The sequence below is a fragment of the Macrotis lagotis genome, chromosome 7 (genome assembly GCF_037893015.1).
Source record: "Macrotis lagotis isolate mMagLag1 chromosome 7, bilby.v1.9.chrom.fasta, whole genome shotgun sequence".
Taxonomy (NCBI): domain Eukaryota; kingdom Metazoa; phylum Chordata; class Mammalia; order Peramelemorphia; family Peramelidae; genus Macrotis; species Macrotis lagotis.
The window spans coordinates 104,585,264-104,612,062 of NC_133664.1; the positions used below are offsets into that span (position 1 = coordinate 104,585,264).

At 34.1% G+C, this 26,799-nt stretch overlaps 1 protein-coding gene and 1 pseudogene across 1 annotated transcript; both read right to left on the minus strand.

The window, feature by feature from the left end:
• Positions 1-4,501: 4,501 nt before the first annotated feature.
• TAS2R40 (taste 2 receptor member 40) lies at positions 4,502-5,473 on the minus strand. The gene has a single exon (XM_074195257.1). It carries the CDS (start codon positions 5,471-5,473, stop codon positions 4,502-4,504), a length of 972 nt encoding a protein of 323 aa, XP_074051358.1.
• Positions 5,474-9,425: 3,952 nt separating this feature from the next.
• LOC141493773 (ras-related protein Rab-24 pseudogene) lies at positions 9,426-10,052 on the minus strand (annotated as a pseudogene).
• Between the last annotated feature and the right edge of the window lie 16,747 nt (positions 10,053-26,799).

Consider the following 26,799-nt stretch of genomic DNA (forward strand, 5'->3'; position numbering starts at 1 on the left):
ATGGAAGGACTTCGCATATGCTTATGGTACAATGTTATAAGAAACTTCTGGTGATGCCATCTTGTTTCTTTCTTTGGGTCAATTGGAGCTGAATGTTGCTTTCTGTTAGGTCTTCACTTAGGTCCTGGATGATGTCTCTGCTGTTCCTCCATTGGATAGGTTGTACCTTGTGTATTGTTAGAAGGAATTCCCATATCAGTAAGATTATGGATCCATTGATGTGTCTTCTAGTCTGTCAGTAAACATTTATTAAGCACCTGTTAGAATTGCTGGAGATGCAAAGAAAGATAAAATACAATCTTTACTTTTAAGGAGCTCATGGTCTAATGGGGGAAACAATATGCAAACAGATATGTATGAATATGATCTACATAAGATAAACTGGAAATAATCATCAGAGGGTAGCTGCCAGAATTAAGGGGGATCAGAATAGTTTTCCTATAGGAAGTGGAATTTTAGCTGAGACCTGAAGGATGCCTGGGAAGTCAGGAGACAGAGATGATAAAGGAGAACATTACAGATATGGGGGAATAACCAGTGGAAAGTAGTAGAGAGGAATTGTCTTATTCAAGGATTAGTAAGGAGGCAGGTATCATTGGATAACAGAGTATTTGGGTTGGGGGAGCAGTTTAAAGTTTAAGAAGTCTGTAAAGGTGTGTGTGTGTGTGTGGGGGAAGAGATTATGAATAGCTTGGAATCGAAAAGGATTTGATTGTGGAAGTGATGGGGGAGAAAGGGAGGGAAGGAGGGAGGGAGAAAGAGAGAGACAGAGAGAGAGAAAGAGAGAGAGAGAGAGAGAGAGAGAGAGAGAGACAGAGAGAGAGACAGAGAGAGAGACAGAGACATATACATATCCATACACAGAGACAGAGAGCCAGAAAGACAAAATATGTGACAATGTGTGTGTGTGTGTGTGTGTGTGTGTGTGTGTGTGTGTGTGTGTGTGACATGATTTGATCTGCATTTTAGGAAAACTACTTTGACAACTGAGTGGAGGATGAACTGAAGTTGGGAGAAACTTAAAGCAGGCATATCAGTAGTTGTAATAGTCTAGACTTAAGGTCATGATATCCCACATCATGGTGGTGACAGTGTCATAGGGGAGAAGTGGTCATATAAGATAAATGTCAGGAAGATCAAATCATCAGGTCTTGGCATCAGTGTGGAGTTGAGAATGATGCTTAGATTGCGATCCTAGGCCAATGGGTGAGGCTTTCAACAATAATAAGAAAGTTAAGAAGAGGGAAGGGTTTATTAAGTTGGTGGGAGATAAGACAATTTTGGATATCTTTAATTTAAGGTATCTATTGATGTTTGGTTCAAGATGTCTTACAGGCAGTTTATAGATGTGAGACTATTGGTCAACAGGATAGTTGAGACTGGATAAGTCTTAGATTTCAAGATCCTCAGAACAGAGATGATGATTGCATCTGTGGGAACTGATAAAAAATCACCAAGTGAAATAATAAAGAGGGAGAAAAGAGAGAAGTCTAGGACAGTGCCCAATATTAGTGGATGTGACTTGCAGGATGATCCAACAAATGAGACTGAGGAGTGGAAAGAAAGGAAGATGTGGATATATATATACATACACATAAATACAACTGATGAAAGTAAGCATAATTATCTAGATTTATGACCTGGGATTTAGTCTACCCTATTTCCAAAGGAGATAGAAATTTCCACCTTTGTGGAAATCAAATGAAATAGGTTACAATGGAAAAAAAGTAGAGACTCATCTGAATTCTCTAAAATTCCTCTCTGTGATGTGGGAAAACCAGTACACTAATCACTGTTGGTGGAATTGTGAATTTATTTAGCCATTCTAGAGAGCAATTTGAAACTATGTCCAAAGGACAATAAAATAGTACATATCCTTTGATCCAGCAATCCACTACCAGGATGTATCATACAGAAATTATAAAAAAGGAGAAAAGACCTACATTAAAAAGATATTTATAGCTCTTTGAGTAGAGGCAAAGAATGAGAAATAAAGTTATGCCATCAGTTGGGGAATGACTGAACAAACGGGTTTATGAATGCGATGGGTTACTATTGTTCTGCAAGAAATCATGAGCAGGTAGATTTCAGAAAGGCATGGAAAGAGTTACATGAACTGATGCTGAATGAAATGAACAGAACCAGGAAAATGTTGTATATATATCTATATATATATATTAACAGCAGCATTGAGTGATAATTAACTAAGACTCAGTTCTTTATAGCAATACAATGATCAAAGACAATTTTAAAAGACTTGTGATGGAAAATGCCTTACACATTCAGAAAAAGAACTATGTTGTCTAAATGCTGACCAGAGCATACTATTTTTACTTTTTAAAAATTTGTTTTATTTAATTTTCTTTCTCATGGATTTTTCCCTTTTGTTCTGATTCTTCTTTCACAATATGACTAATATATATAACATGATTGCACATGTATAACCTATATCTGATTGCTGGTTGTCTTGGGGAGGAGTGAGGGAAGGGAGGGAGGTAGAATAATGGGAAACTCAAATTCTTACAGCCAAAAATGGAAAATTATCTTTACATGTAATTAGAAAAAATAAAATTAAAAATTTGAAAAAAAGAAATTCCCCTCCAAACAATTTACAGTAATATTTTGAAATGAATTCTGGAGCAGCAGGACACTCAAATGGAGGGGGTGAAACAATATTCTAGCCTAAGACAACTTAGAAACTTGTCAGGGAAGGCCTGTTGCACTAGGGTGAGAGTCCAGTGCAGGCCATGGCCCAGCAAGCCAGCAAACCTTGAGAGTGACTGAAACTGTTCCACTTGTGGTGATTTCCAGCTCTTTCAATCTACAGATGGCAAGGGGTTCACATAAGTGATCAAAAGGAGATTACAGGGGTCCCTTTGCAGGCACTGGATTTAGGTTTCGGTTGCATTACTTATATGCAGATCTGGGTGGAAATATTGGGAAGCAGTCCCAGGGAAATTCCAGGAGAAGGACTAGCATACTAGAACTTATGGCTGCAGTAGATTAGGGACCCTGGTTCCTAACACAGTTGCAGAGTGAAAAAGAGTGCTTTTGATTGTTCACAGACCAGAGTAGAAACCAGGAGAGCAGTGGTCATATCTGTCCTTTTTCTCCAGTACTAGTTCTGAGATCAATAGCAAGAAAGATCTGAAACTTTGGACAGTGCCCTCTCCATCCCAGGAGCAGAGCCCCACTTTTAACATAGAATTAAAAGTCAAGAAATACACTGGAAAAAATGAAGAAATAACAAGAAAAAAAAACTTGACTGCAAAAAGTTTCTATGGTGACAGACAAGATCAAATCAAAAACTCAGAATACAACAAAGTGAAAATGGTGAGAGAGAGAGAGAGAGAGAGAGAGAGAGAGAGAGAGAGAGAGAGAGATAGACAGACAGACACTTGGGGAAAATGAAATGGAGGGACATACAGAATTGGTAATCATAACTGTGAAAAAAATTTACAGCAGGTTTCACTGATAAATCCTCATTTCTCAAATGCATAAATAAATGAATCATATTATAAAACTAAGATAAATGGTAAAAGGATATAAATAGGAAATTTTCAGACTATGTTATCAAATAGTCTTATGAAAAAACTCCCTGAATCTCTATAGATTAGAGAAATGCATATTAACTTTGAGAAATCTTCTGTGTCAACTGGATGTGGAGAAGAAAAGAAGAACTGAGTAAGCTGTGGACTGGTGTGACTGGAAGAACAAACTCAACAGAAATATGGAAGTTTAGAATTGCAATCCTTTGTGAATTCAATATCCCTTTCCTCCTTAGTAAGTTGGCTGAGTTCATTATCCTTCTAGAACTATCCAGATTCAGAGATCACCCACATAGCAGCTCACCCCTTCAAAGATTGAGGACCAGTGTGGAGCAAGGAAACATAGTATTCCAGACTTTCTGGGACAACTCCAGATTTTACCATCTTGTCTTAGACTCCAGGGTGTCCAAGTTTGGGTCTTCATATGGAATTACCAATTATTGTTGTCATTTTAGTCCTAATTCTTTTGATCCCATTTGGGGTTTTCTATGCAAAGATACTGCAGTGCCATTTCCTTCTCCAACTCATTTTAAAGATGATAAATGTGATAATCTACATAAATAAAAGATAATTTGAGGAAGAATAAAGCACTTGTAACTAGTGAAAACACAAGCAACTTCTCAAAAGAGGTGTAATTTAAGCTAATTTAAGAAGAAATAGGATTTTCAGATAGAGATGAGTAGGGAGTGTATTGGAAGAATGGGGATGGCTAGTGCAAAGATATGCCGGTGAGAGATGGAATGCCTGGTTCTAGGGGGAAAAAGTAGGTCAATTTTTCTGCAATATGAAATGCATGGAGGGGAATTGTGTAAGGTTAGTCTGGAAAGTAGCTTAGAGAAAGATTTTGTAGAACTTTAAATGCTAGGCAGAGAAGAGAGTATTTTGTCCTAAAGAGACTAGAAGGCACAGAAGATTGCATGACAAAAAGGCCAGATGAGCTCTCTGCATACCATTTACTTCTTCCAAACTTTTAGGTTCACTTTCATATTCTGCTGAAGCTTCTTCAAGGTCCTCCTTAGTTTGGGATTGCCAAAGATCAGGAGAACTGAGTGACCAGCTGGGTAGGCTGCCATGATAATTTTGCACAAAATAATTCCAAAGCTATTGGCATAAAGGACATTTGCCATATAAAGGATCACAGCCACAAAGTAGAAAATGTAGAGAAGTAGGAAGAAACTAATGGTTTTGATTGCCCCCATGTGAGCTTCAATGCTGGGATTTCTGGAACCTGTGGCATTATTCTTCATTTGTAGTGTATGTCTCTTTAGAGAGAGGATCAATAGAGTTGCTGCAAAAATGAACATGATTAGAGGAATGAAAATGGCCAGGTTATAGATAACAGCAAAGTTAACCACATTGGTTTCTGTAAAGTATTTATTTTCTGTGGCATTGGAAGAGGGAACTGGGATGGAAGTATTAACATAAACATTGTAGACATCCTTTAAAATGGGAAAACTGCAGACCAAAGAAAGGAAGATTGATAGACAGAGGAGCCAGGGCATTAATCCAGTGATTCTCCATTTTAGCCTAAGGAACAGGGGATGAGTGAAATTGGCAATCCTGATGCAATAGAAGACGTTGAGCCATGCAGCAAACCAGAGATTGGAATAGGTCAGGAACATGAAGATAATTTTGAAAGTTTTATACACTATATTTTGATTATAAGAAAGTCGAAATAATAAACTGTAAGTATTTTCCAATGTCAACCAGAACTGCAGCAAAAGTCTCAGACAGCTCAGAATTGTCAAAATAGAATCGCTAGTGGAGAGTCTTTTGTTCTGGAACCACTCAATAGCATTCGTAGTCACAATGAAACCATTTCCGATCATGCCGGTGATGCACTCAATTCCTGGTACTATTAAGGTGATCAAAAAGACAGGTTCAGATATGACATTATCCGTGTAATCGGTAGTTAATGTTGCCATTTTTTTTTTTTTGCGTCCTTGACTTCACTCTGAGACTGAAATTGCAGTTCACATTTGCTCCATAATCCTCTGGCTGACAGATGCTCAAGATACCTATTTCTTATTGAACTCAGTTAATGATCGTTCCCAATTTTTCTAAATTTGCTTGTCACATGACCATAAGTTGAGATGCTGGGAATGCAAATGACTGCAGGATTTGGTTACTGGTCCTGTCTCCATTTGTCACAGATACATTATGTTTGGGTCTTCTGCAGGGTGGTATAAAGAACTTGAGAAGTTTATTTCTATCTCCAGAATCCACATTAGTTCTCCTAACTCCATGTCTGATAGAATAGCTAATATACCAAAATTTTCTTGATATCACATGTAGTTCAATTTACCTTGATCAAGTTTGGTGGCTCCAAAGAACCCCTTAGCCTAGGTTTACAGACTTTAAAAATTTTTTTGACTTCAGAAGCCAGGTCACATCTTTTCATTCTCTGGCGAGACATTATGGATCTATATTATTTTCATGCCTTTATATAAGAATTTCTGGATTGCTCATTTCTCAGATGCTGCTACTTTAGAATCAGGTTTCTTTAGGAAAGCATGGTGGGATGAAACAATAAAAATACAAGAAAAATCAAAGTAACATGCCAGTTTGCTTAATTTTATGCAGAAAAAGATTCTGTGACAAAATTTCCATTTCTCTTGATAATTGCTCTTTTTATCAGAATGACTTGGCCATCTAGAACCCTATGTTTTATTCTTAGGAAGGCATCAGAAAGAAAGGAAAGGAGATATCCTTAGGAATAATTTATAAGAGAGAGGTTTTAAGAAGGAATTTTTCCCTCCTATACAGGTCAGGTATAATGAGAATTAAAACATAATAGATTTGTATATGTGTGTGGGGTTTAACCAATAACATAGTGTGTGTGTGTATGTGTGTGTGTGTGTGTGTGTGTGTGTGTGTATGTGCATGTGCATGTGTTTGCATGTGTAACCAATTGCAACTTGTGGGAGGGGGATAATATACCTTTATTAAACATTTACTATGTTCTTGGTACTGTGCTACCTAGGTTTTTATAAATATGTTATTTGATCCTCATGAAGCCCTATAAAGCTGACAGAAGTTAAATGATTTGCCAAGGGTCACACAGATGATAAGGGTCTGAAGCTAAATTTGAACTCCTGACTGCAGGCCTAGTTCTCTGTCCTTTATGCAATCTAGTTCCCTCTTTTGATCCTCATATGCTTTAGAATTTTTTCAATAAACTAATCTCCTTTCCCTCAGCTTGTCAATATTTCAATATTCTGATAGATTCATGATTTCATATGTGTGGATAGTCCTTCCAAAATTATAGATCTCAAACCATGTCATTTATACCTTCTCATTCAATGTGATTCTTATCCAGTTTTTTCCATAATCACTTTACAGAGGTTCCACTCAATACACTTGAGGCCTTCTTTTGGATTGCTCCAGTTTGTGTGATTACAGCTGGAACATGCTTATTGTCATCTGCTTGTCCCACTATTCTTACTTCATGATTGTCTCACCTCCTTTTTCATACCATCATTTCTCTGGGTAATGCTCTTATAAAATTACCTATTTATTTATACTTGCATTTATATTATATTCCTCTCATTGTCTTCCCCAGTCCCTCTGAAAATAAAAAGTCTTATCAACTATGTCTATACAATTTTCACATTGACTATGTCCAAAGATATATCTCTATCTCTGCATTATAAGTTCATCACTTATTTGGCAGGAGGTAAATGATGTGCTAAATTTTTAGCCTTCTGAATTGATGATTTACCAGTACATTGACCAGAATTCTAAAGTCTTTCAAAGATGTCTTTCTCTATAATGTAGCTATCATTGTATAAATTTTCCTCCTAGTTCTGTTCACTTCATTTTGCATCAGTTCATAGATGTCTTTCCAATTTCCTGTGAAACTATTTTTTCATTTCTTGTGGTGTAATAATATTCATAATAACATTCTTTCTTGCAGTGATTTCAAACACAAATAGAAATAGGTGACTAAAACATATATTTGGATCCTTGCAAACTGCAGATTGACTTTATATATAAAATATAGTATTATCTTTGTTTTAATATATAAAATATAGTATTATATTTGTTTTATTGAATTTTTATTATTATTGTTAACTTTTCCCAATTATATTTTAATCTGTTTTGGGCTGTATTTGGGAGTGGTGTGGGCCTCAAGTATGACATTTTCACATTAGAGCACTGTTGGTTGATCAGATTTTTCAAATTGATTATGTCCACATTATTATCTCTTCCTTGCATTTTGGATGACCTATAGCTTTAATTTCTTAGAGGACAAGGAATTCCAGGAATCACAACTGTAGAACATTACAGAAGAATATTGATATTAAACCTCTGTTTTATTGAGAATCTTGAGGTCATTAAAAGCACTACACAATTTACCAAAGCAATCTAGTCTGTTTTTCTCCTCTTCAATTCTTAGTCCAATTCATCTTCTGGGTCTGCTAATATAGACGTATATATGTATGTGCATATATATATTTATAGGTGTATATGTATAAATATGTGCAGACATATATGTATACATGTATATGTGTGTTTCTGTATGTGTATGTGAGAGATGCTTTTAGACCCACTCTATAAACTGTTTATTTAAAAGTATGTCAAAACCATATTCCCTTGGTTTTTATTGTGTGGCATTAGACTGAAGTCTTGGAATGAATGGCATTGCCAATTAGAAGGTTTTGCAATATTTAATAATTTGATGCAATTAGTACGATGTTATCCAGAAACAAAATCATCATAAGGATTTTACCATTTAATAAGTCACCAACAATTAATATCTGTTGTTAATTGATAATTATGCTAGATCCCATGCTAAGTGATGCTATTGTCATTCATAGGAAAGTCCCTGCAATCTCTTGTGAATGTCTCCTTGACCTGTACTTGTCATTTGGCCTTCTTCATGATAATGGCAAACACCTTTGGCGATCATATGTCTCCTTACTTTACACTTCTTCAAATTAATAATCAGAGCACTAAACAAAATTGTCACCATTATAACATCTTTCAAGAAACCTTGGACAATTTTTGGGTAATCATGAAATATACTTTATTAGAGAAGAGGTGGTAGAGAGAAGTGAGATTGGGGAAAAATTGTAAAACTCAAAATAAAACCTTTCTGAAAAAAGAAGACATTTTCTTGGCAGAATCAAATAATTTTTTTAGATAGCAAAGGGACAACGAGGGAGCAAATAATTATTAAATGTTTACTATATACTAAATACTTTACCAATGTTATTCCATTTCATTCTCATAAAATCCTGATGTAAGTGTTATTGTGATCAGAGGTTAAGTGACTTGTCTAGGGTCAAACAGCTAGCAAGTGTTTAAAGCTGGATTTGAAGAGCTGGTCATCCTGACCCCAGCGCCAATATTCTATCCACTGTGCTAAACTGTGAACTTTTATGGTATTTTTTCCATTAATACCAATTATGTGACAGTTAAGCTGGGTCCTACCATAGAACAACATTTCTTAAAGCTCACTTTTCTTCTCATAATTTCATCAAAGATGTACCTAATATATGAGGAGATTATTTTATAAAGTTAGGAAAGAAGACAAATAAGATGCTAACTATTGCCAATTGCTTAGTTACTTTTTTTGGGGGGGGGGAGGGTAGGGAGGGACTTTATTTACAGGGCAGAAGCCATTTAAATCATGTGCAGAGGTACAAGCGCTGCCCAGCAAGTAGCAAAGAGCCCAGATTCAGAACTGGCCATTTCTCCCTTTTCAGTCTGCTGCTGCCTCTGATCCTCTGCCAGCATAGGCAGGAGGTGACCATCCCTTTCTGCCTCTGAGGCTTGTGGGTAGCTCAGACAGCCCCTCACCCAGCAGAGAATAGGTAAGGGTCCAGCAGAGGGCCCCTTCCAGGTGATAGGATGGCTGTCAGTCATATGGCAGCAACTGTAGAAGAAGGTGTTGCCCTTCTGACCCAAGTCAACAACTTTGTCCTCTGTCATCAATTGAAAGGCAGCAACACTAACATAATCTTCTGCCACCTTTTGGAACAGCTCATCCACACTCTGACCAGTCTTGCTAGATGTCTCAAAAAGCTGAGCTTTTATGTCATCTGCATAATCTTGGACATCATGGAAGTCAACCCGGCGCAGTCTCCGATCTTCCTCCAAAAGGTCACTTTTGGTGCCATATAAATAGATCTGACAGCTCTCCTCTAAACTCTGAAGCTCCTTCACCCAGAATTTGGCTTTTTCAAAACTGCTGCTGTCAGTAAGATCATAGCAGACGATGGCTGCCTTAGCACCCCGATAATAGATTCGACTCATGGCCTCATAGCCCTCGGAGCCAGCTGTGTCCCAGATGCCGAGGGTCACGGTCCTGTCTCCTACAGACATCACCTTGGCCACAAATGCTGCCCCAATGGTATTCTGATAGGGCCCCACCAGGAAGCGGTCGTGCACATATCTCTCCACGAGGCTGGTCTTGCCCACGTACTCCTTGCCCAGCATCACGACCTTCACGTCCACGCGCTGCCCACTCATGCTCCCGGGGGCCCGGGCCGGGCATGTCCGAGGCGGGGCGGGGACCGAGCCGCTTCACCGGGCCGCATGCTCCCGCTGCTCCTGCCCCGGGCCTGTGCAGTCCCAGCGCCCCGAGACCTCCTGCTTAGTTACTTTTTAAAAAATAATAATACATTCTTTTAATTTTTCCCAAGTACTTAAATTTCCCCCCTTTTAAATCTCTTGAGAAATCTTTGGTGTCTTCAAAATTATTTCCTTCAGACTAGACCTACTCTGTATATAGTTGGGCTAATACAGTTATTTTAATTCAATTTATTTATTTATTTCTCAACTTAAATAAAAAAAGCATTTCCATAATATAGTAGTATAGAAAAAAAGATGATTGTACATGAAACTGTAAATCTATTGTGTAAAACTTGCTGTTCCTTTTAAATATGTAAAAAAAAGTTCTCATTTAACTTTATTTTTTTCCCTTTTTCCTTCCCTCCCCCCATCCTAGAAATGGCTACCATTAGACATAAATATGTATATGTAAATACAAAATGTACTTCTATTTTTCAATTTTTTCTCTGAATTCAAATGTCTTATTTCATGTGCCCTTTGTAGTTCATTTAGGGATTTATAATAGTCAGAATGACTTAGACATTCAAAGTTGTAATTAAAAAAATATTGTTGTTACTGTATACAACATTCTCTTGGCTCTGCTCATTTTTCTCTTCATTATTTCATGCAAGTCTATTCATGTTTTTCTAAGATCATTGAGCTCATCATTTCTTATTGCATAGTAGTAGTATTGCATCATAATCATATACCACAACTTGTTTAGTCATTTCCTAGTTGATAGACTTCCCCATAATTTCCAGTTCTTTGGCATCACAAAGAAAACCACTATATTTTAGAACATATAGGTTCTTTTCATTTTTCTCTAATTATCTTTGGAAATAAATCTAATAGTTCTATTTATGAGTCAAAGGGTATGGACATTTAAAAAAGTCTTTCAGCATAATTCCAGATTACTCTCCAAAATGGTTGGATCAGTTCATAATTCCATCAATTTCCACATGTGCTCCAACATTTGTTTCTTTCCCTTTCAATCACTATAACCAATATGATAGTGTAAAATGATATTTCAGAGTTGTAATTTACATTTCTTTAATCAATAATGATTTAGTCCATTTTTCATATAACTATAAATTGTTTTGATTTCTTTATTGGAAAACTGCCTGTTCATATCCTTTGACCATTTATCAATTGAGAAATGACTTGTATTCTTAAAGATCTGAAAAAGTTCTTTATTTATTTGAGATACATTTATCTGAGAATCTTCCAATAAAAATTTTCCCCCAATTTTCTGTTTTCCTTCCAATTTTGGCTAACATTTGTTTTATTTGAACAAAACCTTTTTGTTTAATTTAATGTAATCAAAAATATCCATTTTTTGCACCTCTGTTCTCTGTCTCTTATCTATTTCTATGGATGTTTGCCCATCTATAAGTCTGTTAAGTAATATATTCCATGTTCTTCATATTTCCTTGTAACATCTCTATATCTAGGTCATGTATCATTTTTGATCTTATATTGGTAAAAGGGGTAAGATATTGGTTTATGCCTAATTTCTGCTAGAGTACTTTCCAGTTTTTTTATCCAAACATTTTTTACCAAAATATGTAGCAAATATTATAAAATATAAATTTTAAAAAAGAAAAGTTAAATGAATTATAGATAGAAATGATAGTGGGCTACTTTAATCTTCCCTTGTCAGAAGCAGCTGCTTTTTTTTTTTTAGTAACATTGATTCTTTGTCTTTTTAATCCTCAGGGACTAGCACATTGCCTTGTGCATATGTAAAAGACAGTTAATAGATGCTTGCTGATTCATCAATCTCTTTTTACCAATATGGTGAATGGTTGCTTTTTTAGAGTAAAGAGAGAAGTTACTTAGGTTGGTTGCTGTGTTGCACTTAGATTCTTCTTTGATAGACACCTTTGTTTATTCTTTCATTTTTACTTTTAGTTTTATCTTATTTTCATTTGTAACATATATACATCATATTTGTTTCCAAATATAGCTTTGTCCTTTCCTGAGCCCAGTGAATCTTACCCCTTGGGTAAGAATGAAAAAGAGGAAAACAAATCATTTCATCGAAAGCCACAAACACATCTAACAGGACAGTAATATTACATTTCATTCATTTACCAAAACTTGTTTGATCATTTTCCAACTATGATATACTTACTCAATTTCCAGTTCATTCTTTTTTTTTAACCACAAAAAGTACTTTTATGAATATTTGAAGCTTCTGGGAATTTTCTTTCTGTTCACTACAAAAGCACAGGCATGTCAAAGGAGTGTAACCATTTTTGAAGGGACACAATTCCTAATTACTTTCTAGAATGGTTGAAGTAATTCACAGTTCCATCAAGAGTTTAGCAGTGTGTTTGCCTTTCCACATTGTCTCCAATATTGACTATTTCCATCTTTTTGTCATCTTTGATAATTTGCTGGGTGTAAGAAAATACCTTAGTTTATCTTTTCTCAGTTTCTCAGTTTATCTTTAATATTACTGTTAATATTATTTTAATTGGACTATTAATAGTTTTAAATCCTTTTGAGAGTAATGTGTTCATATCCTTTGGTCATTTACTTATTGACAAATGTGTTTTGTGTCTACATATCTATGGGAATCCTCAAAATATCTTCTATGTCATACTGTTGTCAGAGATACTTGATGCAGAATTTTCTACCCATTTCCTTTTTATCTTGATTTTATTTGTACAAGTTTTTAATTTAATGTAATCAAAACATTTTATCTTCGATGATTTCCTATATAACTTGTTGTGTGGGAGAGAATGTAAGGAGTATCCACTCCATCTCCTTTTTCTTGATTTGTCATCAAGTGATTTATTGAATCAATGGAAGCATAAAGTCATCAAGGAGAAAGCCATGACCATGCAAGAAAATGCTAAGAGGGAAAGAGAGTAAAGAAATTAAAATCTTCAAAAGAAAACTTTTTTGGTTGATATTTTATTTTTCCAATTGTATGTTATAAAAGTTTTTCAACATTCATCCACTTGCCTATTTATAAGCTACACAATTTTCTTTCACCTCTGTTCCCACTCTCCTCCTCTCAGTGGCTAACAATCTAGTGAATGTTGTACATGTTATATTTGTGTTTAGCATGTTTACATTTTAGTCATTTTGTATATGAGGGATTAGGACTAAGGGAAAAGAAACAGACCATGGGATAGAAAGGAAAAATATGAGAGAAATAAAACATCACTCTTAATAGGTACTTTTGAAACTGTAGAGTACAGTGTAACAGATTTGGAATATATCCCAGTCAAAATTCCATATAATATTAATGAAACAGAAGGGACTTTCATCCTAAATTTGCTGTAGAAATATTATTATTTTCTTATCTAAAGGAGAAAGAGATTAATAAACTTCGGAACACTTGATGAACATGTTTAAAATGTATAAAAATACTTTTGGGATAATTAAATATCATTCCTCTAAACATCAGTAAAGGTTGGCTTTAAGCAAATGCTACTGAATTTGTTAAATGTAACCTAAGGTGACTTGTGTCAGATGAGATCTATTAAATGCCTATTATATAAGGGTGGCTAGGTGGTACAATGGATAGAGTACAGGCCCTGGAGTCAGGAATACCTGAGTTCAAATCTGGCCTCAGACACTTAATAATTACCTAGCTGTGTGGCCTTGGGCAAGCCACTTAACCCCATTTGCCTTGCAAAAACCTTAAAAAAAAGTCTATGATATAAAAGTCAAATCAAAAGACCTTCCCTGAGAAATATCCAATAAATATAATCTATTAAAAAAAATCAAAAAATAGCCAAACCATAATGATTGGTTGACAGTAGATCATCTTTTAATGATAATTCTGGACCAATTATTGACACTAGGAATTAAAGACACGATCTCCTTAAGGAACTAGATTTATTGACCAGTACAAATAGTGCAAGCAAATGGTAGGGACTGAGCAACATAGCATTATAGTATTTCTACCTCCTAGGTAAATGATCAGAATTTCTAATTTTAGGATCTTCCCTGACAAGATTTAACTTATTAATAGTGACCATGATGATGATAATCATCATAATGGTAGCATTAGCTAATATTTAAATAGAGGTTACGGTGCTTCAGGCTCTGTGCTAAGCTCTTTACAAATATTATCCTATTTAATCCTCACCAAAGCCTTGGGAAGTAGGTGTTATTATTATCCTTATTTTATAAATGTGAAAACTGAGGCAAACAGAGATTAAGAGACCTGCCCAGGGTCCTAAAGTTAGTAAACATCTGAGGCCAGATTTGAACTTGATTCTTTCTGACTCTAGGCCTGGTTTGTTCTATCTGATGTACCACTTAACTGCCTTACCTATTATACCTATTCAAAGAATGAAGATTTCAGACCTGTTCATCAGCTTGTACTATACCTCAGATTGTAACTCTGTCTCCCCACAAAGAATTTCTCTTTTGATCATCAATTTTTGCTCAACAGGAAAATCTTTATTCATCTCCACCTCTCCTTTGCCTTTTACCTATGTTCCCTTGGAAGGCAATGTGCTGTAGTAGAAAGGATAGTGAGATTTGAGTCCCAAGACTTGAATTCAAATTCTGGTTTTGTCACTTGTGGGATCTTAGCTTAAATCATTTAGTACACTGATCCTCAGTTTCCTCACTTATAAAATGAGAGTTTTGAACTATGTGACCTGGTCTTTTCCAGCACTCAGTCCAGGATGTTATAATCCTTTTCATTCTTTCAGGGTCACTTTTGGGCTGTAACAGAGATGTAAAACAGCAATCAAATAGCCATATAAGATGTGGCCCAGTGAAAATCTGTGTGCCAGGGGTATGCAAATTAGGGGAGAATTCTATTACTACCAACCCTCAACAGGGAGAACTAATTGTTTGCATTTAAGGGCCAAGAGGCCCCAGAGACTGCAAATAAATCAATGACTTATTCAAAACAGAAACTGGAGTATATAGATTGATGGTTCTGAGTGCAGCTGGAAATGTTAAGAAAAAGAACTATTTTGTTCAAGGATTGATGAGTTAGAGAGTGTGTCTCTCAAAGGACACACTTCTGCTAACTCAAGACAAATTGTTCATTTTCAGGTTTTAATCTGTTCCAGGCATATTCCCCATCTTTTTTTTTTTAGGTTTTTTTTTTTTTTTTTTTTTTTGCAAGGCAAATGGGGTTAAGTGGCTTGCCCAAGGCCACACAGTTAGGTAATTATTAAGAGTCTAAGACTGGATTTGAACCCAGGTACTCCTGACTCCAGGGCTGGTGCTTTATCAACTGCGTCACCTAGCCGCCCCTATTCCCCATCTTCATACAGTAAATTTTGGTCTAGATTCACACTAATATAGCTATCACTTAGAGAACTTCTCTTGGACCCACAAGTGTTTAGATTTTTAGCTATGTCTGATTTGTCTTTTTATTCTATTTGCACATTTCTCCTTCATCCTCTGTGCTCTAATAAAACCAGAAACTCCTTGTGGTGATACCTATAATCATAATTTTATTATGTAATATTTTATAACTTAATAGAACCTTGCAAAAGAACAATGGAATCTAGTAAGAGAATTGTCCAAATCACTGGATTTTAGAGCTTGGAAATTTTATCCATTTGCATAGGTGACCCTCTACCTAGTAAGAAGGAATACTTTGTTTCTTTTGAGTACAGCATATCCCTTTAATATTAATTCAATATTTCTTATGTATCTACTTATATGGGAAGATACAAAATTTAGATACACAGTCCCTACCCTCATAGACAGGAAGTATGCAAAAGGAGGGAAAGGAAAACAAATGGAAGGGAACAAGTATTATTTATTAAACTGATGCTATGTGCAACGCACTCTACTAAAACTAATACTACTGATAATAATTCATTTGGACATTTTTCAGTTATGTCTGACTCTTTATGATCCCATTTGGGGTGCTTGGCAGAGATGCTAGAGTGGTTTGCCATTTTCTTCCACAGTTCATTTTATGGATTTTATGGATGAGGAAAATGAGGCAACAGGGTTAAGGATCACACAATTAGTATTTGAGGCTGGATTTGAACTCAAGAAGAGAAATCTTTTTGACTCTTGGCCTGGTATTATATCTACTGTGCCATCTATTTGCCCCCAATAATAATAATGATACCTACCATTTATATAGCACCTACTATGCCAGGCACTATGATAAACAATTTACAAATAATATCTTTTTTGAAGACACTTTGAGATAGTGTTGAGGGAAACAAATACATGTATGTATATATGTTCATATATAGATTATGATTTATAGTGTTTTTTAAGTCATTTTGTATTCTCTCTATCTCTACTTGCCTAACTATGCCTCTTTATGTCTTCCCATGCTTTTCTGAGATTTTTTAGTTTTGAGAATTTTTTTTTACTGTTAGCTTTTGCTTTCATATCACCTTCATTTCAAAATAGATCTTTATTTCACTAATCTCCCCCAGAATACCATCCCTTGTAACAAAGATTAAAAAAAAGAAAGTGAGGGGAATCAATCTACTGTGTTAACCAGTATGTCAACTGAGTTTGAATAATATTCCATATCCAAGCTGTTTGCAAAAATGGGAAAGGAAGTTCATTTTTTTCATCTTTTTTGGTCTTCAATTTGGCTATTAAAGTGATTGTATTAAAATGCAGATCTGACCATATTACACCCCTACTCAGTAAATACTAGTGGCTCCATATTATTTCCAGGATCAAATATAAAACATTTATTTGGTATTCAAAGTCTCCCACTACTTGGGCCTCTCCTACATTCTTCTTATTCCTTTCTCACAAACACATACTTTGTGATACAGTGACATTGGCTTCCTAGTTGTTCCTCATACAAGATGTTCCATATTCCAGTTCTAGAAATTTTCACTATTTGTTCCCTATGCCTGAAATACTTTCCCTCTTCATTTCATCTCCTGACTTCCCTGGTTTCCTTCAGGTCCTGGTTAAAATCCTAACTTCTACATGCCAGGTTATATATAACCATATATACCATGTTTACATGTTGTCTCCATTAGATTTGAGAGCAAGGACTCTTTTACCTTTCTTTGTATCATTTTCACTTAACATGCCTAGCACATATGAGACACAATAAATGTTTCTTGAGTAACCATTTCATTTTTTCATTCCATTTTCACTTTTCTTTTTTCTTTATTTTAATCTAAACAAGAAATAAAATAAGCATTTTCACGACTTGCTGTAGTCATTGTGCATAATATTTTTCTAGTTCTGCTTATGTCTTAATTTTGCTGCTTTGTTTTCCTCTTATTCATTGTTTACAGAACAGTAATATTATTCAGTTCAAGGTACCATGATTTGCTTATCTTCTCTCCATCTGTTTTTCATTTATTTTATTTATAATTTTTAACTAATCAAAAAAGTGTTGCTGTGACTAATTTGGTATCTATGGGAATCTTTCTTTTTGCCTTTAATTTCTGTGGGGTACATATCTTCGATAAAATAACAGATAAAAGAAACTCCATGAATAAAGAAGGCAGCAAATTCTTTTCCTTTCATGAAAATAGTGGTATCTCCTCCTACATATTATAAGCCCAGGAGAGTATTACATCTTACTTTTTGACTCTTAGAATGACATTTCATTTGACAATTCCAAGAGATTCATGATAAAAATAAATTCTATACACCTCCAGAGAGAAAACTGATGATATCTGAGTACAGATTGAAGTATATTTTTTGAATTGAAGTATACATATATATATATATATGTATATATATATATAATGTTTCACTTTATTTTTCTTGCTTTCTCCTCCCTTGCAACATGGCTAATATGGAAATGTTTTATATGATTTCATTTTTGCAATGAATATTGTATTTTTTCCTTTCATGATGAGAGGAAGGAGGGAGAAAATTTGGAACTGAAAAATGTTAACCAAAAACCCAAGATAAATAAAAATACAATACAATATATACATATATATAGGTATAAGAGCACATATATATGTATACACATACACACATTTTTATATATATATATATATATATATATATATATATATATATATATATATGATATTGTTTTCCTGAGTGTATAGAAGTTGGATGATGCAATTTCTATTTTTAGACTGGATCTATTTTTTCTTTAGTGGAAAGAACTACCATTGAGGACATTCCTTTAGCAATCTTCTCTGCAACTGAGATCTTTAGAATTGCCTGGGTGAACTGAGAGGTCAAGTGCCTTCATAGTATGTGAAATAGGAAGCCAGTATGTGAAATAGGAATGACTTGAGTCCAGGGCTTCCTGATTCCAAGATAAGTTTTCTATCAACTATGCCCTGATGTCTTGTTGATTTGATATCATAATTTATTAAAGCTTTTAAATAGTTTTGGAAACATAAAGATGGAGGTATTTCATAGTTGAACTCTGGCAACACAGCCCCAGATGTGCTTGTGCAAGAGGTAGATGAGCTTATAGAAACAGCACAAAAGAGAATAAAAATTAAAAACAAACTGATTGGCCCAATTATCCAGAGGAGTTTTGTACTGTTGTGCTACCATTGAGAATACATCAAGGGATTGATTCAGAAGGTATTTGAAGAAGAAGGTAATTATACCAATAGTGAGGAGGAAAATTTTTCACCTTACTAATACAGTAAAAAGGAAAACAAAGACATCAATGAGTACTGACCTATATTCTCACTTTCCCAACTATTAAAATTTTATGAAAATTATTTCCACACAATGAAGGGATACTTGATTAGGCTATTAGTAGAGAATAGCCAAGTGTACACAAATTAATGGTTCATCTCATAATTGATTAAAAGGTATAGAGAAATACAAAATTCCATTTATTACTACTTTTTGTACCCAGTACATTTCACTTTGCATTAACTCAGGCTTCTCTGAGAGCATTCTGCCCATCATTTCTTTTAGCAGAATAGTATTCCTTTATAATCACCACCCACAGTTTGTTCAGCTATTCCCCAACTGATGTGCATACCCTCAATTTTCAGTTCTTTGCTACCAGAAAAGAGGTGATGCCATGACAAACATGGGAATTAAATTTGAGTGAGGGGGAGTGCTATGCTAAGTTACCAACCTCACTTTCTCCTCCAGAGTCATCTGGGTCCAGTGACCAGATATGAATATCTGGATGGCTGGATACAGACCTAGTAATGATATTGCTAAGTTAAAGAGTATGAATGATTTTATAGCCCTTTGGGCATAGTACCAAATTTCTCTATTGAATGGTTGAATCAGTTTACAACTTCACCAAAAGTGTACTAATGTCTCATTTTCCCCATATTCCCTCCAACATTTGTTATTTTCCTTTTCTGTTCTATTAGTCAATCTAATAGATATGAGGTAGTACCTTAGAATTGTTTTAATTTGCTTTTCTCTACTTATATGATAGTTTTGATTACATCATATCTTTTGATCATTTTTCAATTGAGAAATGGTTCTTATTTTTATAAATTTGAATCAGTTCTCTATATGTTTGAGATAAAAGGTCTTTCTCACAGAAATTTGCTTCAGTGTTTTTTTACAGCTTACCATGGCTAACTGTATTTCCCTGCATCTTCTCTCTCTCTGTTTTCTATTCTCTTTCCTTTCATCCTTGTCTCTCCTCAAAAAGTGTTTTGCTTTTGACTACTAAAGTACTCTTTGAAAAGAAGGTGCCAACTGCCTACTTTGTGATCATCTTTGGGGCTGTAATAGCAATACTAGCTCATACTTGGATGGTTTTCCTCTTTTCTGCAGCCTTCAGAAAGGTAGTCTTTTACTTACTTACATAACTGTTTAGCCAGTAAGAACTTGTTGGTCATGGGGTGATGCTTCTCACTAATCAAGTGGTTTTTCCAGAGTACAATGAGTTGGGCATGAGCTGGTTTTTCTCAAAGTCTGCAATACTGCTGTTAATCACCAGATAGCGCTCTTAGATTATTTCTACTGATTAATAATAGAGTTTGCTTTGGTGAAAAGCAAGAATATCATTTTGAAATATTAAAATAATGGAAATATCCTGACTTTGCATCTCACATACTTTCCACACTTCATATTTAGGAAATGTCTTGTTATTTTTAATCAACATTATTCATAAGATAATCAATTTTAGTAGTCACATTTATTCAAATAAAAAATTAAAAAATAAAAGAACAAGTCCAAGTATTTCATTGTTCAATATTCTTACCATCTTCAATGATTTCAAAGAAAGGGAGGATTACAGGAAATATTTGTGTATTTGGGAGTGTTTTTCAAGGATCAAGTGTTTGTATCAACTGGGGAACAAGAAAGCATTGTGGGAGAGGAATTTGTCCTTCAGTTTCACCAGCTTATGTAACTCTCAAAAACTGTTACTTTTGAAACCCAGACATTTTATTCTGCTTTACCTCTGACTCATCCAATCAATGTTGATTCCTGTAGTCCTGGTAGGTATCTTGTGTCTTTTTTCTGATCTAGATTCTAAACTTTCCCCCATCCTACCCTGGAATTCATTTTGAAGTAGACACAAACCACAAGGAGTGGATGATTGCTATCCTTGTATGAAAGGAATGAAGTGGAACAGTGGACTAGACAATGGGAAAAATAATGGATCAGGGATAAAAGGGTAAAACCAGTGGAAGGCCAAAAATTATGATGGACCAACTAGTACTATTATATACAAAATTGCATTCATTTCTCTTGACATCTCTCCTATATACATTTCTGAATTGATTTCACCTTTGGGAAGAGGTTGTGTATCATATTTTCTTGACCACCTAAGGAAAATAGTAATGTAAACCTTTTTAATAGGAGATTCTGGTCACCAAGGGATTGTATACTATATTAGAACTTTATAGGCTTGAAGGAATGGGGTTCAATCAAAGAAACTTGGATTTGGATTGAGACAACATAGGCTTGGGGTAGCTAGATGACATCGTGGATAGAGCACCCATTCTGGAGTCAGGAGGATCTGAGTTCAAATCCAGTCTCAGACTCTTAATAGTTACCCACCTGTCTGACCTAGGGCAAATCATTTAACTCTACTGCCTTGCAAAAACCAAAAAAAGAAAAAAAAAAGAGACAGCATGGACTCAAATTGTGTGACCTTGGACAAGTTATTTAATCTCTTTAAGTCTCAATTTCCTCATTTGCAAAATGAAAATATGAATTGTTGTCTCTAAGATTCCTTCCAATTTTACATCAGTGCTCTATGAGAATCTATCATTTTTTTCTGCTTTCTGAAAACCATATCTATGTGATAATTAACATACTTACATTTAAGTGTGCAGTGACTATATAGGGGGAAATCCATTGACCTGTATAGTAGAAATATTTTCCCCAGATCTTTGGGTTGGAGGTCCAGGAGTTTGTCACTTGCACTAAATGAGTTGAGTTGATTCTCTGTGTTTTGGGGTATTTTTCAGACATGTTACATTTGCTCAGAAGTGTTGATCAAATTTGTTAGATAAGGTAGTTCCATAAGCCCCAGATCATAAAAATCCCCTAAAAGTTTTAGGTGTAAGTTTAGTATATTCAAGGATTTTGCACTGGAGTTTTCTTTCAGTGTGAGAAAGAAGATTTTTTTAAGGACAAATTAAGCTATTATGCTTGGATTAAAAAACCCCAGTCCATTGCTCCAATTTTCTGTTATTTCCTATCTCCAGCCCTATACTATACTTTTTACACACATGCAAAGTTTGGAACCACTCTAGCCAACAGGAACACCATGGACCTAGGATAAGACAGCATACTCTGCTTTTGTTTGACTTCTACTATAAAATAGGGGATGGGGGGTGAGTTAATTGTGATTTCACTTTCTATCAATGACAGTATCCATTTCCTGTCTATTGCACATTCAAAGCCTTGATATTTGACTTTTTCCACTTTCTTGAAAAATCACTAAATTTTGGCTAAATGATACAGTGGATTTGGAGTCAAGAGGACAGTTTCCTCTCTGTAAAATGGTGATAATAATAGTAACTGCCTCACTGTGTTATTATGAAGATCAAATCATATTATATGTAAAGGAATTAACAAACCTTAAAAAAAATTAGACAAATTCTAACAATTAGCTATTTAACTATTTTCAGAGTTGGAATGAATCCTAGTATTCATCTGTTTCAATCTACATGTCTCAATATGTCTCAGGTTCTTGAATTCATCTATAGAATACTTTCTGTATTTATATTCTGGTCATTATTCCCACTGTCACTGCCTATTACTTGCTTGCTTTCTTTCAACATCCTTTCATGTGGACTCTTTCCTTCCTTTAATCTATCCTTCACATTTCTACCAGACTAGTCTTTCTAATATACATTTCTGGTTATATCACTCCTCTGCTCAAAATCTTAATGAATTCCTATTGCCTACTTGATAATTTTCAAATCCCTTGACATGGTATTTGAGGTTTCTTCTATTAGGAATCATTTAACATTTTAGTCTTAATTGATACTATTCCTGTTTATATTCTAGTCAAATTGAACTACTTAACATGCCTTATAGATTTCCTTTATTTATTAATTCCTTTATTTATGCTGTTCCTCATGCCTGGGATCCCATTCTACCCTTCACTTTTCACTTGTTCTTTCTCTTTTTTTCTATTTTCTTTAAATCTCAGTGTAAAAGAGGACTTTTCCTATCCAAATCCCTTAATAACGACCATTATCTCTCTTGCACCACATAAAAATACTTGCTTACTTCTAGTTTATGCATTTATGTATTATTTTGAATTACAGTTATTTGTGTATGTTTCCATTTCCTTTCTCCTTTCATGTCAGATGGAAACTGCAAGAAGGCAGGAAATAAGCCTATTTTAAAAGTATTTTATTTTTCCAAACATTTTAAACATTCATTTTTTAAAACTTTTGAGCCCAAATTCTTTTCCTCCCTTCCTCTTCTTCCCCTTCATTAAAAAGACAAGCAATTTAATATAGATTATACATATTTTCGTGTTAGTAATGTTAAGAAAGAAAAGACAAAAAACTAGAAAAATAAAATTTAAAAAAGTATTCTTTGATCTTCACTAAAACTTCATCACTTATTTCTGTTGAGGTGAACAGCATTTTTCTTCCTGAATCCTTTGGCATTATCCAGGATCACTGTATTGTAGAGAATCACTAAATCATTCATAACTAATCATTTTACAATATTACTGCTACTGTGTTACTGTGTTACAGAACTTGTGATAATCTTTTGAACATAGTTCAAAATTGCTCAGAATGTTTAGATCACATCACACCTTCACAATAGTGAATTAATGTCTCAATTTTTCTACATTCCCACGTTTTTAATTTTTCTTTTCTCCTATTAACCAGTCTGATAAGTTTGAAGTCATGTCTCGTTAGTTTGTATTCTCTAATCAATAGTGATTTAGAGAATTTTTTTCATATTTCCATAGAGAGTTTTGGTTTCTTTATTTGAAAACTGTCTATTCACTTTTGATCATCATCAATTATGGAATAATTTTTTTCTTTCAAATTTGACTCAATTCTCTATGTATTTGAAAAATGAGATCTTTATTAGAGCAATTTGCTATAATTCTCCCCCTACCCTGCAATTTCTGCTTTCCTTCTCACCTTTCTTTGTTTTTTGTTTATGCAAAACTTTTTAAATTTAATGTAATAATTATCTATTTTACATCATCATGTAATGCTTTCTATCTCTTCTTTGGTCCTAAATTCTTCCCTTATTCTCAGATATGACTGATAAATTATTCTAAGTTCCCCTAATTTGTTTTTGGTATCATTCTTTATTAAAATTTGTTCCTATTTGACTTTATCGTGTGAATGTTGGTCTATACCTAGGTTCTGCCAAACTTCTTTCTAGTTTTCCAAACAGTTTTTGTCAAATGTTGAATTTTTTCTCCATTAGTTTGGTTATTTGGGTTTATTAAATCCTGTATTACTATAAGCATTACTGTGTATTGTGCACCTAATCTATTTCACTGAATTTCCACTTTCTTTCTTTCTTTCTTTTTTTTTTTTGTTAGATTTTTTGCAAGGCAATGGGGTTAAGTGGCTTGCCCAAGGCCCCACAGCTAGGTAATTATTAAGTGTCTGAGGTCGGATTTGAACTCAGGTACTCCTGAGGCCAGGGCCGGTGCTCTATCCACTGCACCACCTAGCCACCCCCTCTACTTTATTTCTTTACCAGTACCAGATTGCTTTGATGATTATGACTTTACTAACACAGTATGAGATCCGGTACAGCTAAGCCACCTACTTTCACATTTTCTTCCATTGATTCCCTTGATATTTTTGGCCTTTTGTTCTCTCAGATGAATTTTGTTATTATTTTTACTTCTTCTATAAAATAATTTTTGGAGTTTGATTGGTATGATACCAAATAAGCAAATTAATTTAGAGAGAATTGTCACTTTTATTATATTGTCTTGGCCTACATAAGAACAATTGATATTCTTTAATTGTTTAGATATGATATTATTTGGGTAAAAAGTGTTTTGTATTTTTGTTCATATGGTTCCTGGGTTGTATTGGTAGGTATACTCCTAAGAATTTCTTTTGTCAGCATTATTTTACTTCCTATCTCTTGTTGCTGGACTTTGTTGGTAATATATATATAGAATTACTGAAGATTTATATAGTTTTTTTATATCATGCAGCTTTGCTGGTTTTTAATTATTTCAATGAGTTTTTAGTTGATTTTCTAGGATTCCCTAAGTATCATATCATCTGTAGAGAATGGTGACCTTGTTTTTCATTTCTTATTCTAACAACATTAATTTACTTTTCTTTTCTTGCTATAGCAAAACTTACTGCTTCAAAATTGATTACTAGTGCTTTTTCATAAAACCAGCTCCTAGTTTTATTTATTAGTTCAGTGGTTTTAATTTCAATTTTATTAATCTTTCCTTTGAGTTCCAATTTTGTTCACAATTGATTTTTCACTTGTTCTTTCTGTTTTTTAGTTGCATACTCAATTCATTGATCTTTTTTTCTTAATTTATTGATGTATTCATTTAAAGATAAATTTCTCCCTAAGTAATGATTTGATTACATCCCATAAATTTTGGTAGAATGTCCCATTGTTGAACTTCTCTTTAAAAATTTATTGTTTATATGATTTATTCTTTGGCCCACTTGTTCTTTAAGATTAGATTGTTTAGTTCCACTTGTCTTTTAAACTATGCTTTCTCAGTCATTTTTGAATGTAAATATTATTGCATTATGATCTGAAAAGGATAAATTTGATACTTTTGCTTTTCTACATATGTTTGTGAGATTATTATGCCCTGGTATATGGTTGATTTTTCTGTAGGTGCCATGTTTCACTGAGATAAAGGTATATTCTTTGTCCCCATTCAATTTTCTCCAGAGGTTTATGCTATCTAACTTTTCCAAAATTCTATTTATCTTCTTAACTTTTCTTGATTATTTTTTGGTTATATTTGACTTTCTTTGAGAGAAAACAATTGTAGTTTCTCCCACTAGTACAATTTTGTTGTCTATTTCCTCCTATAAGTCATTTAACTCTTCCTTTAAAATTTTGAATGTTATATCATTTGGTAAATATATGTTTAATATAGATATTGCTTCATTGTCTATGGTACATTTTAATGAAATGCAGTTTCCCTGAATATCTTTTTAAATTAGATCTAATTTTGATTTTTTTCTTCTGAGTTCATTATTGCTGTCCCTACTTTTTTAAACTTTGTAACATAATAGTTTCTCCTCTTTACTTTTACCTTTTCTTTATGTACTGCTTCAAGTATGTTTCTTGTAAAAACATAAAATTCTGATTTCTAATCCAATGTGCTATCTGCACAACTCATTCACATTCACAGTAATGATTAATGTATATTTCCCTCTATCCTGCTTTCCTTGTTTATCCTGCTCTTTCTCTTTTTCACTGTGACTCTCTTCAAAAATGTTTTGCTTCTAAGTATTGCATTTTCAAATCCACCTATTTCTAACAGTACCTCTTTTTTTGTCTCTCCCCTCTTCTACTTCCTTATAGAATAAGATGAATTTTTATACTTCTTTGAGTGTCAGTGTTATTCCTCTTTGAGTCAATTCCAGTGGAAGTAAGGTTAAAGTATTGCCCACTCCTGCTCCCATTTTCCCCCTTCTACTGTAAAAGCTCCTGTGTGCCTCTTTTATGTGAAATAATTTGCCTCGTTTTATCTCTTCCTTTTCCCTCTATCCCTTTTCACCTTTTAATTTTTTTAATATCATTCAATCATAGTCAACCTACATTCATGTTTATTGTCTATGCACTGTTTTCCTAACTGTCCTAGTAATGATAAAGTTTTAAAGAGTTATAAGCTTCATTTTTCCATGTAGAAATGTAAACAATTTAACATTATTGAATCCTTTATGATTTTTCTTTCCCCTTTACCTTTTTTATACTTTTCTTCATTGTTGCAATTAAGTCAATTTTTTTCTATTCAGCTCTTGTCTTTTCATCAGGAATACTTTAACATATTCAATTAAATTAACTATCCATTTTTTTTCCCTTTGAAGGATTATACTCAGTTTTACTGGGTAGATGATTCTTGATTGTTGTTTTTTGTCCTTCTGAATATAATTATTCTAAGCCCTCTTATCCTTTAAAATAGAAGCTGTGAAAGCATGTGTTAGTTATTCTGACTGTTTTTTAATTGTTTCTGGTTTTTGCAATTTTTCATTTGATCTGGAAGTTCTGGAATTTGGCTATAATAATTCTGGGTGTTTTCATTTTGAGATCTCTTTCAGGAGATGATTGATAGATTTCTATTTTGCCTATGTTTTTGTTGGTTTTATTGTTCCAGAATTCATTTTAAGGCATTTTAATATTCTTTGGAGGGGAA

Bases quoted from the DNA above. Each gene is read 5' to 3' on its own strand.
- TAS2R40 (XM_074195257.1), bottom strand. From the start codon at position 5,473: ATGGCAACATTAACTACCGATTACACGGATAATGTCATATCTGAACCT.